Source organism: Emydura macquarii, unplaced genomic scaffold, assembly GCF_026122565.2.
Source record: "Emydura macquarii macquarii isolate MOO-44397 ecotype Brisbane River unplaced genomic scaffold, CSIRO-AGI_Emac_v2 contig_1451, whole genome shotgun sequence".
NCBI lineage: Eukaryota > Metazoa > Chordata > Testudines > Chelidae > Emydura > Emydura macquarii.
Window position 1 is genome coordinate 11,529,150 of NW_027131588.1, and position 15,754 is coordinate 11,544,903.

General features: G+C 41.2%; 1 protein-coding gene across 4 annotated transcripts in view; it reads right to left on the bottom strand.

The window, feature by feature from the left end:
* C9orf72 (C9orf72-SMCR8 complex subunit) overlaps window positions 1-11,456 on the bottom strand; it is a 29,092-nt gene extending 17,636 nt beyond the window's left edge. The window contains exons 1-3 of one of the 4 annotated variants that reach the window (XM_067553180.1): window positions 11,294-11,455; window positions 6,350-6,836; window positions 791-850 (exon numbers count right to left, since the gene is read on the bottom strand). In XM_067553180.1, coding sequence (XP_067409281.1) covers window positions 791-850; window positions 6,350-6,793 — 504 coding nt within the window. In that variant the 5' untranslated portion in view covers window positions 6,794-6,836; window positions 11,294-11,455. The other 3 variants (XM_067553181.1, XM_067553182.1, XM_067553183.1) reach the window with 3 other exon arrangements.
* Window positions 11,457-15,754: the final 4,298 nt, after the last annotated feature.

A 15,754-nucleotide genomic window follows, 5' to 3' on the forward strand; every position in this document is an offset into this window, starting at 1 on the left:
AATTGATGCATATGTTTTTCAGTTTTTCCTCATCAAAAATAGCCAACTGGACAAAAGCAGCTGACCTATTACTAAGAATGTTGTATAGTTAGTTTCAAGACTTTTATGCTAAATACCCGATCAATTTGGCTTGACTCGGACAAAGTAGATCTACAGTTAGAGGATTGCATCCTAGTGTATTAAATGCAATTATCAGTAAGTATTATATTTCTAAAAGTACATTTTTTAAGAGAGACAAGGATACAGATATACGGTCATTAGCTAGTAATATAGGAATTGAATGATGATTTCTCTTTGCAACAAGCTCTAGGGTTGTGTTTTCACATTTATTGCTTCAGAAACCAAATTCTCTTTGTAATCTCAGTCACAAAGTCTATAACCACTTCTCTCTTGGATAGTTACCAAGCATAAGCTCTCTGATCTGACAGACTAATGATCTAGCAAAAACCTACCCAGGTAGACAAGGGTAGGAGAGTATAAATCTAAGGAAGCTGCTACCTTTAGAGAACATCATGTTCAAGTAAGTCGCCTCCCATTTCTGAAAGGTCATATTCTTCACAGATTTCTGCTTTACCCATAAAGTGATGGGATATAATTTCCTTCAATTTGGTCAGAGCTTCCACCATCTTATCTTCACAAAGATTGCCTTCTGTTCATGGTAGGTCACTATGCTAGTCCAAAAATATCTTCCTGGATCACAAAAATAAGCAGCAGTACCAACTTCAACAGTCACCAGTTCCTGTAATAGCTTTGTGATCATGTGCCATATGCATCAGTCAGTTGCTCTTACCTGATCCTCCATTCTTTCCGTGCTTTCCAAGACAACCTTCTGGAAATGTTCTTGCCTCTCCTGAGCAAGAGAAGCAGTTAATTTTCACAAAGGTTATAAAAGCTCCGGTATTTGGCTATACAATTATGCACACATCAGTCAACTGGTAAACTTTCTTCCCTGTAGAATCACACTTTTTTGATTCATATTTTGATGTTCAAGGCATTTTTTTTTATAGAGCAAACAGTAAGAACTGGTGTTATTTTGTGGCAAATACTACCCCCTGCACCTGCCCTCTCCTTAAAACTCTAACTTGCCTTGAGGAAGGAGTCAAGGGAGAGGCAAAAATAAAACAAAAATATCCTTCAGTATCTGATCAAGAAAATACCAGGTGGATCTGTCTCATAGGAAATAGAGATGGTAAATTCAGCTATGCTGACTTTTACTTAGTTTTTCCACTGCAAAAAGAGTAAGTTGTTTCAGCTTAACTAAACAAGAGAAAAAAAAATGAAATTTTCAGGAAGAGGAAACCTATTTGCTTTTGGGAAGGAGATTTGTTCTGTATTTTGAGATACTGACAGATCTTCAATACATCAACTGTTCTAGAACTAAATATTGCAGACAATCATGGAAACATCAAGGTACTTCACCACAGGGTACACAATTGGTTATACCAAAAACTCAGTACAAACTATGGCAGCTTCAAGTCATCAGAACATCAGTAGTGAATATGATGAAGAACATAACAATCATTTACAACAATTCAGCACAATATGCTATGAAAACTTGGCCCTAATGAATGGCACAGTCAAAACATTCCAGGCAATAAAGATTCTGCGTGCTCCAGAGATGTCATCTTATAGAAGCTGAAGAGTTGACACATCTTTCACAAGTTTACTTATTAGTCTCCTGTGACTGAGCTACTCAAGGCGGATCAACTGCGATCAAAACAGAAAGCTTACATAACTCCTCAGAATAGATGATTAAAGGAACAAGCTAGAGTAGACTGTCTTGTGCCAATGATAAAATCTAAATGAATCTGAAACAAGGGCCTGTGAAAAACAATGTCGGTGCTATACAGATCCCTTAAAGGCACTTCCCCTCCTTGACTTAGGCTTCAATTGGAAAAGGAAAAAAAAAAAAAAAAAAAAAACTTGACAAAGATTCTTTGTTTTTAAAAAAAACTTCCACCTTCATGTAGCTGAAACTGAACAAATTACTGTAATCCTTTTCTCTTTTGAAATACAGCTTCTAGGAATTATTGGACAAACACATAACATTTCAAACATCTAACTTTGTAAAAGCTAAACAAGATACTATTTGGAATCACTTCTGAACAGTAACCTGTCTATCTGTTTATCATTCTAATATTCTGCAGGTATCTGAGTCTGAGTGAATATGACAATGCAGAATGCTATTTCAAAGTCGTAGTGAGTTTCTCCCTCCTAATACAATCTGGTTGGAACTGCTGACCATCCCTTGGCAGAACTCTTGAAAACCTGGGAGGCATGATATCCGATAGGAATGTCAAAACACATCGGCAGTATCAATTAGGACAAGATTTTTGTTTTCCGTTTTAACCTTGAATGTTGGGTTGATTCACAACAGAATGGATGATGTAGAAATCTCCTTTTGCTCCAAGAGCCACAGTACAGGCATTTTCCCATTTTAGTAATTTACGTTTAAATTTTTTTAATATAATTATACCTAGAAACTGTCAGACACCAGTATCTAAAAATCATACATGATATTTGTAATCTATAGTTTTAGAGCAGCTATCACTGACGTTTCTCTATTGTGGGCAAGGATTGAGCTGGGATAGATATTGTATGTAGAAAGGTTCATAACTGCTCAAGAAAAAATAGGGATAAATAACTTTCCACAGAGCTTATTATTCTGCCACTGACTGAGACCGTCTGTTCCAAGAATAGATGGCAGGAAAACATATAAATAAAGTCAAAGATCTCATAACTTATTTTTTGGGATAGACAGGAGAACATTTTCTGTAAGTTCCAGTGAAGTTACAACTCCATGATTCCATCATGAAAATCTTTAAATCTGTACATCAGGAAATAAACAAAAATATGACTGCTTCCAAGAATGAAGTCTCATGTTGGGTTTGATCATTTTGCCTCAGCCAAAGCTAAACAACACAAAATGAAGAAAACATCTGTCCACAAGCAAAAAGACCATGGGTGAACATAACTAGCCTCTCATTGTTAAAGAATTAACTGCTAAAGCAACACATTTCAGTTTTAGGAGATTGGATTGGGCATGAAATATTTGTGTCCTTGCCCTCATCTAGAGAAAATGAAAGTTTAAATTCCTATTCTTTCTTTGTAAAGTATGACAAAAGTATCAAGACTGGATGTGCTGGAAGACAGTTTTCAGAGGGTGATCCTATGGAATCAATATATTGAGTACTCTGACAAAATGGAAATTGGGAGATAAATTATTTGCATCTCCTACCTCAAAAACAGAAGAAGTAACTTTTAAGAAGATGTACTCTTTTATAAAAGATTGAATTGTCCAGGTCCTGGTGTACAAGATAAACTGGAACTACCTTCCATCACACAGACACTTTATATCAACAAAGTCAAAGCTTACCAACTTTTCAAGCAAAAAGATGCTTATTAGCTATGAAGTATTAAGATTCTCTTACATAACAGAACTATACTAAAACAACTTTTTCTTTTATTCCCAAAACACATTCAGTCTGCAAAGCTTTTACAGCAGACCCAGAGACAGGAACCGAGTTATATAATTCCTGAACACAATCTGATTAATAGGATTGCCCATGGGATTCCAAATGGACCATATCTGCACTAAGTGGGAATTTATGTCTTTAATCCTTGCTTTTTGTTATGAAAGTGTGTTTTTTCATCTCCCTTGGTTCTGTTACTTTTATGCAATGTTCTTGTTTTATTCTAAAAGTCCATATTTTCTTGTCATTTTAAATACGTATGTTACGGTTTTTTAGACATCTTGATGACTCTGTGCAGTGTGTTAAGACTCTCTATACGGATTCAGCTTACTAAGCTTTTACCGTTTTGGGATCAAACACATTAATAACATTTTTCCAAGGGATGTTGAAGACCTACAGATCCAAGTAACTTTAAAGGCACATAAACAAGATAAAAACCATATTTTCATTGGGCCAAAATATGTTTTACAGCCATACTTACCACAGTGATTGATTTAATTCAAGGCGATTTAAATCACTGATTTAAATCAGGATTTAAATCACCAAGAAAATCACTGATTTAAATCAAATTTCCCACTGATACTTCTTCACTTAGTTCTTAAATAATGGTGCAAATCTGATCACTAAAACATGTTAATTTACAACTCAATACAGCTAGAAGGGTATACTTTGTGTAATTTTTTTAGATAACTTGATTTTTATTAATTTAGGAAATAGTACATAATACTCATTACCTGTGTCAAGCTGCAGATGCAGCAGCAGTACATTAGGAATGGTCAAAACAATCACACACAAACACAATAGCACTTCTATTTTATTCAACTAAATCTTAAAAGTTACATAAATGTTACACAGTTGCAATTGCAGCAGTCTCCTGAGTTGCCAGCTGACGGCTGTCCTTAAACTTTAATTTTCAAATTTTATTAATTCTTAACAGACAAGTCATCACAACACTAAACATACGCTGTCCTTAAAACTTCTACAACTAGCTCTCACCTTTCCCACTCTCACAGTCATTTTTATTCATAGACTGAAACAGAAACAGGAGTTCCTGCTTTTTCAACTCCCAGTCGATTTCTTAGCTTTGAGTGAATAATACCAAACAATGAAAATATTATCTCTCTGCCCGCAGAGGAAGCTACTGCTGTGAAAAGTTGACTTAACAACTGTTTCAAGGTGCCTGGCTAATGATTTCCACCACTTCAGGGGAGTGACTTTGTTCAAAACATCATGAGTAAACATGTACTGTTTAAATGGTTCCGCTCCAGCCCTGAAATTTATGATGACTGGCATAACTGAGGAGTGATTTTGAGATGCCCATGCCATGGCAGCATCATCTTCTTCAGAAGTTAGGCATCTACCTTTATATCTGGGGTCGAGAATGTTTGCAAGAAAATGAGGTGGAGTTAGTGCTTGATCCATTTGCTTCTTTATTGCCTGAAGTTTAACTTTCTGGTGAGGTATTTCTTTCTTCAATGTCTCTGGAAGTGCCTTCCAAATTTAGAAAGCATCAGCAATGCAACAACAATTTCTCTGAAGTTTGTTTAAGGCTATGGATACAGGCTTTAGTATACTGAGCATATCCTCTACCTTCCTCTTTAATCCAAAGTTACATGCTTTGGATGAGATACTTCCATCTGTTTTATCATGGTTTTCTTCACAAAGTTTTATAAGGATAGGTCAGTTCTTAATAAATTGTTCAAAACAATCAAACAGAATTTCATCGAACATCTTGAGGTAGAACTAGTTTGGATCCCCCTGCTCTCTTCAGTGAAGCTAAAGCAAAATGGTTGTTGCGGGAGTATTTTGTCACTTCAACATTTTCTTTTATTCCTAGAGAAGACGTACATAAGTCTTTGGGTAAAAGATCCAATAAATGGGCACTGCAGCCATATGTTATTAAGGAGCATCCTTCCATTTCTTATTCTAAATATCTTCTCATTTTTGCCACGTTTGCAGCATTGAGTGAATACCACCAAACGACGAAAATATTCTTTCTGTGCCTTTAAGACAGCGTCTTAACTAACTCCTCTGCCTTGCTTGGCCCAGCTCACAGAACAACAATCCTATCCAGCCTGTGTCTTTCTTTGCACACGTGACTTTAGTCTCCTGAGAAACAGAACTGAAACAAACTGAAAGTCCAGAACTTTCAAGAAGCAAGAGCCGATGGTTAGGTTGGACAGACTAGAGCCATTAATTCATTTTTATGAGACTGTAAGTGTAGGTTTAGCATGTTTGTGAAGAGATTTAATTGTAATTGTTATTTTTAAATGTGAGAAATTTAGTATTTTATTGATTTTAAAAAAAATAAAAAAAATCCGATTGAAATAAAAAATCCAATTTTTTTTATTTAAAAAAAAAATTGATTTTTATCTGCCCTGAATTACTTATGTTTATTTCTGTAGCGTATACATTTACTTAGCTGGTGCTTCAGCACAGCACAGGAAACGTATGTAGGGTTTTTTGTGCCAACACTTATTTTATAAAAATGAAAGTAACACAAATTTTATCATGGGCATGGGGAGGTGAAAAATGTTTCCGTAGGAGGCTAGCATCAACTGGATAGATCTGCAGGGGACCCCTTTCATGTCATTACCAGCCCTGACAGGAGTTATATTCACTCAGGTTCAGACCTTGAATTTGGTAGTATTATGATCAATTTTTATCATACAACTCCAGAGTGTGTATTGAGGTAGACATTTTATTTATATACCTATGAGATCTTGTTTCTTGGATTATCATTTAACGTGACTCAGGAAGATTGTTGCCTTTACAAAACACATACCTATTTTCTACGCAGTGCAAGTTCTCTAACTGTGTAAATTAAAGGTCTTACCAGGTTTTTAATATTTGGTTCAAATGAAGAACAAACCTACCTTATGCATCCATATTCTTCCTTTCCTTATAATATGTGTTAATCTATCAACACACACTCTGTGAAGAGGAAGATAGAAGCCAAGTTCACTTTGTGGAAGTATAATTGATAGTCCATATGTACTTCTGTCCCCATTCCAGTTTCCATCAAAGATTAACGACACAATGATTACTCCTTTTTCTGCCAAGACAAAAAACTTCACATCTATTGCTCCACTCTCTGCATTTCTAAGTATTTCCCCATTCAGTGTGTGGTTTGCAAGAAAAGTTATTTCTCCATCACTGAGAAGCATCTGTTCTGTCTTTGGGGCCCAGATGTGTCTTACTCTAGGTCCAAGAATATTGTCCCAGTAGGCAAATGTAGCAGCTAGTAATGGTGAGTCCCCATTCAATGAGATCTCTGTCTTGGCAACTGCAGGAGAAGGTGGTGGACAGAGAGCAGACATGATGGCTTCTTAACTGTCACATTATAGATATTTTTTCCGTAACCTAGAAAAAGGAGTTTTAAAAAAGAACAGAGTGAGAGTAGCAGTTATTAGTTTACCTTTTTCTTCTTCACTAAATAGATGACAGACTAGTTTTTACTTCTACTTTAAGCATCTGGGATTCCATTGTAATCTCTATGCATGCATGAAGTTTACAAGTGCACTTTCAGTTTAAGTAAAATTATGTGTACAAGTCTGGTACATTCCAAGGGGATAAATAAATTCTGTGTTTGAATTTAAAGACCTAACTGTAGATTAAGTCTCTTTCAATTCTCTATATGAAAGTAGAATAAATTAAATATGAAGCTACAGCTAATTTTTTGAAAAATTACATGTATCTTGAATATTTTCATGAAACTCAAGAATTAAGTTTGTGCACCAGACATTTAATTTACAGTGTTGATTTCAAATTAGAAAGCTATAAATCTTCATCATTTTGTGTTATTTTGTAAATGATATCCCGATATCTTGATGACAGAGAATTTATAAATGCTACTTCATACTACTACTACTAACAGATAGGCTTGATATCTTATCATATGTTGTCTTCCTGCCCCACCCATAAACAAAAGAATAATGAAGTTAAAATCACTATTTATTTAGTGAAGAACAACAATTTCTCCATACAAGAAAGAAAGGTGAAAGGACCTATAATTAATCTCTCAGGCATCAACCATTCTCTTGAATCAGTTACAGTTATCCATATCCTGTAATTTCTGCACCTGAGCAGCAATAGTAATTACTGTTTACATTATACGATTAAAGAAATTTCTTCCACAAAAGTCAGATTGTTTTATTCACCTCCGCAAAAAAATATTATAAATGCACTTAAAAAAAGCATGTTGACTTAAATATTTTCTGGTCCTGCACTGAGAATCATACAGGTAGACCTTTGAGTCCTTGCAGTTTTCAGAGCAGAACTGGAGTTTTAAAAAAGGAAAACAATAATTTTCTAAGTTCAAATTCTTAGGACAGGACACATTGTGTAATTACAGACGCATGTCTTAGGTGCTGGCGAGACACTATCACCTCACCCTCAGAAGCGTCAAACTGTACATGCCTCAAATTGTATAACCTTAGGAAATACAGATTTGTTCATATCCGGTCTGCATATACATTTGAGGTGTGCAAGAGATAAAGCACATATTCAACGGCAACATTTTGCACAGAGCCTGCAGGAAAGACATCAGTATAGTCCAAACACAACCTCTGAGAACATATTGAAAGGAAATACAAATAGTAATTAGGGCCATTCACTGTAAATAACAAACTCCGGACTTGCATTATTAAGAGTTTGGAAGTAGATATATATCTGGAAAATTCACACCCGACTGACCTAGTTAAGCCAACTTAATTTTCTAGTGTAGACCAGCTCTCTCTCTCTCTGTATTCCACCATCTATTTTCACTCATTCTTATCCTACATTAGTAGTTCCCTCTCTCCATTCCGCTACCTTTTCTTCCTTTCCCTGTGTTATGTGCACTTTGCCTTTCAAGCTCTCCCTGTAGATTTCCCCTAAAAATCCCCTCATATAGCCTCAATCTCTTCATTTTGTAACAGGGTGGACTGACTTAAATCAAAGCAATTTAAATCACCGATTTTAATCATGATTTAAATAATTGATTTTAATTGTGTTTTGCATTTGTATGTTTTTTATTTTCATAAAGAAAGATTTATTCTCATTGACTGGTAACTATTAAAGCCATGTTGATTAAAGACTACACATAGCCTTTGCACTAAACTTAGTGCTTCTTAATACTAACCAGGATACACTGTATCTATACACATTTAAGCAATTATATAGCATAACATACATTTATTCATATTCTTTTTTCCATGGTTACTGTGTCAGGAAACTGTGTATGATGCATTTCTTCTTTACTGTATTTTTATCTTCTGAATAACCAGTGAGGTGATCAGATGTTTGTTGCTGATTTGGTATATTTTATGGAAGAATAACTACCAGTATTTGGGGGTTTGCCTGCCCCATTCTTTGCAGTTTTGCCCTGTTTAAGCTATCTCATTGTGGCTCTGCTAGAGGCAATCAATTCAATTCACCAACGTCAGCTAAGAATTTCACTAGAGGCCAATGTCACAGTGTCTTAATAAACAAGTCACTTTATTTCACTTTATTCAACTAGTTCAGTTAAGAAAATATTCTCTCTGTACCTGCAGAAGAGCTAGTGCTGTCAAAAGGCTGGTTTAGCATTCAACAATGTTTGGTTTTAAGTCCTTGGCAGGTGACTTTCGCCAGTTTCAGTGGTTGGACTTTCTTTAAAACATAGCAGCAAACATATGCTGCTTAATATTATTTTTTGTATTTAATTTACATTTTAAAAGATTGTAAAAAGCTTAGGCCTTAAACACAGGTTGTCAATTTCAAATTTAATTTTAAACAGGTTTACTTTTAAAAAAAATAAATCTGCATTTAAATAGAAAATTTATATTTAAATAAACATCTCTTTTTTTCCCCCTAAGGACCGAGGCTATTTTACAAGGTGCTGGAAAAGACATGATTGAAAGGGTGATTCTCCAGTTAAGGGAAACTTCAATATTAGCAAGATTCCTAATCTGATTCCTGCCTTGGATATAGAGCCCTAATAAAAACAGCATTGCTTCTGGGTTTTTTTTGAAGCAGCCCACTTTGCTATCCATTCTAACAGGCTATTTTGACTGCAATGAAATCTGCAAAGCTCAGGTAAATGTCTACCCAACATGAAGAAAGGCACCGCAGAGCAAAAGGAGGAATAGGTGTGAAAGTTGTTACTGCACAGCCTGTGTGACTGACAGACAGCCGCCCCTCCTTGCCCCAGTGTCCAAACCACAGAGACCTGAAAACACAATCTACCAAAGGCAATAACACACTTTACTAAAAAAGGAGGCCACTCGCTGCACTAAGGCGACGGATAATGGGCCAGGCCCCAATAACAATAATAGCACCCACTTCTTGTAGGTCTCATTTCACCCACTGACATCAACGCACTTTGCAAAGATCACTATCGTGAACCCCACTTCACAAATGGGGGAAACTGAGGCAGAGGGTGACAAAGTGACATGACCACAGTCACCCAGCAGGCCAGTGGCCGAGCCAGATTCCAAGTCTCCTACACCCCACTCCAGGGCTGGGTCCCCAAGCCCACGCTGCCTCCCTCCCTGTAACACCCCATCACACATCTCCCACGCCCCCACCCTCACACTCCCCCTTCATAACCGCCCCACCCTCCCCCGGGTGCAGTTCCACCGCCCCGCCGCTGGGAGACGCCCTCTGTCCCTGAGGGCAGCAGCCACCACCTCCCCCACAACCCCGCGGGGGTTCGCCCGCCCCAGCGACCAGCCTTACCTGCGCAGCCGCACTCGCCACCCCGCCGCGCACCGGAACCTCCACACTGACTCAACCACCCAGACGCAAAACCCCTCGCGCATGCGCCTCAGCCGCTCGCGGCCGGCGCCAACAGCTGGGCACTCTCGTTCACCCTCGGCATCCGCACGCAGCCGCAAGGCACGCGCTCCCCCCCTCTGCGTGAGCGTGCCCAAACGTTGCAACGTTAGCTTAGCTCCTGGAAAGCGAAACCGGGCTGTTCGAAAGTGAGGCGCGTGGGGGCCGCAACCGCCAGCGGGCCTGTTTGAAAGTGAGGCGCGTGGGGGGCCGCAACCGCCAGCGGGCTGCGGGCCTGTTTGCCTTGACTGGGCTTATCGCCACAGCCGCTGCTCGCTCCCCACCACGGCCGCTCTTCCAGCGACCCGTCCCCAGAGCTGTCCGCGCGACCACCGGAAGCGGCTGTTGCTAGATCAGGATGTGTTTCCCGCGGTTCCTGCTCCGTGGGACCAGAAGCAGCTGCTGTTGCTAGGCTACAAGCGTGTTAAATCAGTTAACTTCGTTCTGCAACGGATCCTCGCACTCCGCACGCGACACAAAGTCCACACCACGTCCCCCTCCCTCACCCCCCGCCCATTTCACCGGCCGGCTTTTTAAACGTTCTTCCCGGAGGGCTGGGACTCTGCCTGGAGTTAGAAATGGGGGCGGGATTCGGATTGGCGCAGCTCGTTTTTACAAGCGGAGTTCGCAGGTCGCTGGTGACACACGACACGTGCCGTGATTTCTCGCGGGGGGGACCGACCGTTTACCAGCGAACCCCGCGCGGCGCTCTCCCGCACGGAGACGCGCCCTCCAGTCTGTCTCCCTGCTCACATGTTCCTCCTGTTTGTTTACAAGCCGACCCCCGGGTTCGCCAAGGCAGAGCGAGCGCTCTCGGCATGGCGGGGAGGCTGCCGGGACTGGGGGGAGCCCCCCGCCGCGGCGGGCTTGTGTGAGCGACGGCGGCACTCACCCCGCCGCTGCTGCTGGGGCGAGGGGTCGCGTCCGTCAACACCATTGGACTTACCCCTCCCCCCGTCTCTGGGCCAGGGCGACAGCCCGGGAGAGACTACGGGGTCCCCCTCCTCCCGCCGCCCCCTTATTACCTGCCAGCGCCTGTCTCGCTTCCGTCCTCTCCGCTTCCCCCAGCTGTAGTGTCAATAATTTCAGGACAAACCCGCATTTGGGACCAAGGTTGTACTAAGCATGCGCACACCCAGCTGAGCATGCTCAGTAACATTTGCTGAAGCCATGCCCTCACACTCTGCCCTTCCTTGCGGTCGGATTCTGTTTCCAGCTCTTTAGAGGGGCTCAGAAGAGGCGAAGTGGTCAAATTGGATGGAGGGGTGGGCAGGGTCTGAGCAGGGGGCAGAATTTTACTGGCGGGGGGGGGGGGGGGGTTTCAAAAAGTTGGAGGCAGGGGCAGGAGAGGGGCTGAGAAGCAAAATCAGGGAGGCTGGGATGAGCCACCTGCCCTGTTTTCAAAAATGGGGAGCGGGGCGGAGGGGCTGATCTGTTTCTTCCCTCACAGGACTGTACCTCTCAGCAGCACCGGGAGCTGCTTCCCAGGGCTGGGTTCTCAAAGGCACAGGCCTCCCACTGCCTAGACACAGCCATCCCTCTCTATCTCATAAGGTGATGAGGTGCTACAGGAAACTTGACTCATTGAAACATTTTACATTCACCCCTCAAAAATTGTGTCACACAGTTTGAATATTTTAAAAGAATCCCTTAACAATTCATATGGCTACATAAAGTCTCAGAACGGTTCACAAATTTGTCTTACCTTCTGTGATTCCCTGTATTACACTACCTTCTCATCCATTTTAAGTATAGTTTTGCTCTTTTTAAAATGTTGTTTTTATTAATCTTATTACTCTTACTGCTTCGTCATTTCCCTTTGCTATCATTGTGCTGATACATGTCATTGTGCTATGGTTCTTTGATTTTTAATTTGAAAATTTTCTACCTTTTTTTAATAACACAAGTTTCTTCTGTTGTATCATGTGACTTCCAGTCTGATTGATTTCCTGGCCTAGGATCAAAATTTCGTTTGCATTTGCTCCACCAATGTGGATTGCCTTCTGCAACTTTTATTTTGCCACTTACTCCACCCTTAGTGCTTTTTACATATGTTGTTTGATTCTCACATATTCAAGACGAGAAGAATACTATTATGATGCTGTGTGGAATATGAATGACCACTTCTAATTTTACTGATACCAATATTGCAGAATTTTAATAAATATGCAGTGTGTAGTAGCAAAAACTCTGCAATACTGCAGAGTTGCAATTAATACCGAGCTATGTTTCTGAGTCACAGTCAGGATGGAAGCAGCACTTACCCAGCTTGACAGTTCATCCAGGGAACTAAACTATACAATTAAGCCAGTGAAAGAACCCAGGGGCTATACCTTATCAGTCATCAGGACATGTAGGAACATGTAGTTTGTCTTCATTCCTGGTTTCTATCTCTGGATCAACTACTCGACATCTGAAGCAAAGGACTGATACCTATTTAGGTCCTGGATGTACTTCACAGGAACAATACAAGTCTGCAAATTCCACAATTCCGCTACAAGTCTGATATATGATATATGGAGTTTGAAGTCATTTTGTTCATATGAATTTGAAGTCATTTGGTTTGTATGCATCTGACTGCTTTGAGCATTTAACATCACTCAACTTGTTTATTTCTCTCCTTTTATAATAAATCTTTACTTTTACATACAGACATTTACTGGCTGGCAGTATCATCTTTTGGGTAGTATGCAAACTCTGTTGTGATGCCCTTCACCCTTACAGTATAATTGTGTATTGTTTAATGCAAAGTATGTAATATAAGATGTCTTGCATATGCTCATGAGGGATCCCCCAGCATCCCTGAGAGCTGGGGGCAGCGGGATTCCTCTACCACCCACAGTGGATGACTGCTGTGGGATCCCACCGCTGTCCGCCATGGCTGGGGGTAGCAGGGTTCCCCTACACCCACAACAACTGGGACCTGTGGGTCCCCCATGGCGGCTGAGAGCTCCAGGGAAAATAGCCATCAGCTGCCTTGGGTGGTGGGGACCACAGAACTCAGAGCTGCCTTGAGCAGCAGAAAGGGCCATTAGCTCTGAGGTCTCATAGACTCATATTATTACTAAGACTAGTATTCCAGTTTATATACAGGAAATTAAAATCTCCCATAATCACACAGTTCCCAGTAGTACTTCATTAAAAACATTAAGGAGGTCTCTATCCATATCCACATCGGATCGCGGTGCTCTGTAGCACACCCCAAGCACTATCCCAGGGGAAGCTCTAGTAGCTTTCTTCACCAATGGGATTTTTGCCCAGACAGACTCTGTTTTATCCATTGCATCACTTCTAATTTCTTTACAGTCTTGTGTCCCGCTTAGCTGTACGTTAACTAATCATTTTAAACTAAAGTACTACAAAACACCAATTCTAGGCCATTATGAAACAGTTCTTTAACCAATCATATCCCACCAGCTTAATTGATTTAAATAGTGCCACACTTAGTTATGCAACAGACAAAAACAAACAATCAAAGTACCAGACAGAAATAATTCAGATAACCATAGAGAAGTGGGTACCATAAAGACAATGTGTAGATTTTACAAACAACTGTTAAAAAGCGATTCCATGCCATAAAATGCTATTAAATAAGGTTTTCTTTACACCGTTTAAGATGTTTCTTTATTTAGTGGTGGTACTATTAGGATACTAGCACCTTCTTAACAGACCAATATTACATTGTCTTGATGTAATGTCAGGAATGTGACGATGGGACTACGTGCTACTTAGCATATGGCTGCTGTCTCACCTAATATGGCTGCTACTGCTTAGCCCAAGAACATGGCCTAAACTTAGCCAAAAAACAAGGCCTCACACCTTACAAAATATGATGGTAGATTACAGAGACCATAAAAATACAGAACTCAGTACGAATGATGGATTTCAGCTATACCCATAATGACTGTGTATTTGTCCACTATGGATGGGATGCAGAGATAAAATTTCTAGACATGATTGCTTCTTGGAGCAGCTAGACCTGGAAACCACAAGCGGAGAGGAAATTCTTGCTTTTGTCATAAGCGGACCACAGTTCTGGTGCAAGAGATGAATGTAGGTGAACCGTTTGGTAATGCTGACCAGAACATAATAAAATGTAACATCCATGTGGGTAGAGAAACCACAAAGCAGACCCCCAGGTTAGCATTTCATTGAGGAAGGGAAAGTACACAAAAATTAGGAAGTTAGGTGAAACCAAAATGAAAGGTGGAAAACCAAAAGTAATCGCTGAAAACTGCATACAAACTTTTTTTAAACCACTATAATCAAGGATCAATGTAAACGTATACTACAAATTAAAAAACAGAAAGAGGGAGGAAAAAAGTGACAACACGGCTAAACAACAAAGTTAAAAAAAAAGAAAAAAAAGCAGTTAGCGGAAAAAAGGCATCCTTTAAAAAGGTGGAAGTTTAATCCAATGGAGGAAAATGGAAAGGAGCATAAAGTCCGGCAACTGAAGTGTAAAAATATAATTAGGAAGGCCAAATAAGAATTTGGGGAATGGCTAGCCAGCCAACAAATCAAAAAGTACCAGGAGAAAATTATGAAAGTACATCAGAAGCAGGAAGACCGCCTGCTAAACAACGGTGCATTTGTGTTGCATATTGTAACACACATATGCCACCCATCAGAATTTGGTAGCCTGGAACAGAGGATGCGAGTGCTGAGAGGCATCACCTTGTGATGGGGGCACACCACCCATCGGAATTTGGTTCCCCTGTCCAGTGACAGGGGTCTGTCTGGTGCCCTGATTCCTGGCCGGGCAGCTCTGCTCCACACACCCGCCAGCCCGTAGTGTGCGTGCCACGCACAAGTGGTGGTGGTGGGCGAGGTGTGTGCAGTGCAGGCAGGCAAACACAGGCATGCACCACTGGGCAGGCAGTGACTAGCACCCCCCAACACTGCAGTGCACGCGCAGCCACGGAAGCAGGTGGGGTGGCATGGGGGACCTTGCCAGTGAGTGGGGGCTGGTGGGGGGGGGGGGGGGCAGGGCCCTGCATGCAGCACGCCTTACCTGCCTCTTTCATCCCTTTCCCTTGCTGGTGCCAACCACCGGCTCTAATCCAGTCCAAGCCCAAGCCAATCCATCAGCAGTATTGAAGCTGACTGGGTCAGCACTGCAGTGCCCCCCTTGGCTTTGCTGCGGTGGGGGGAAAACAAGACTAGGGGTCCCATGTCACTTCATACACGGATGGTCTGGTGACATTCCATCTCGGCACCACCACAGCTGCCAGGTCTGATTTGGAGGGTAGGGAGACCAAGTGCTGGTGTGTGTAAGGCAAGCAGCCCTAGCCCCTGTGCGTTTACGTGTGGGGCGGAGGCAGGGAGCTACTTTAATAATAATGCCCATGATGGTCAGCCTGGTGGCACAGGCTCACCGCCCATCAAAGTGGCACGTGCACCTCCAGAGGGAGGGAGCAGGGGCGGGTGGGTGTGTGTACCAGGCGCTGCTGGGCACCAGCAGCAGGGGCTGTCTGGCCCTTATC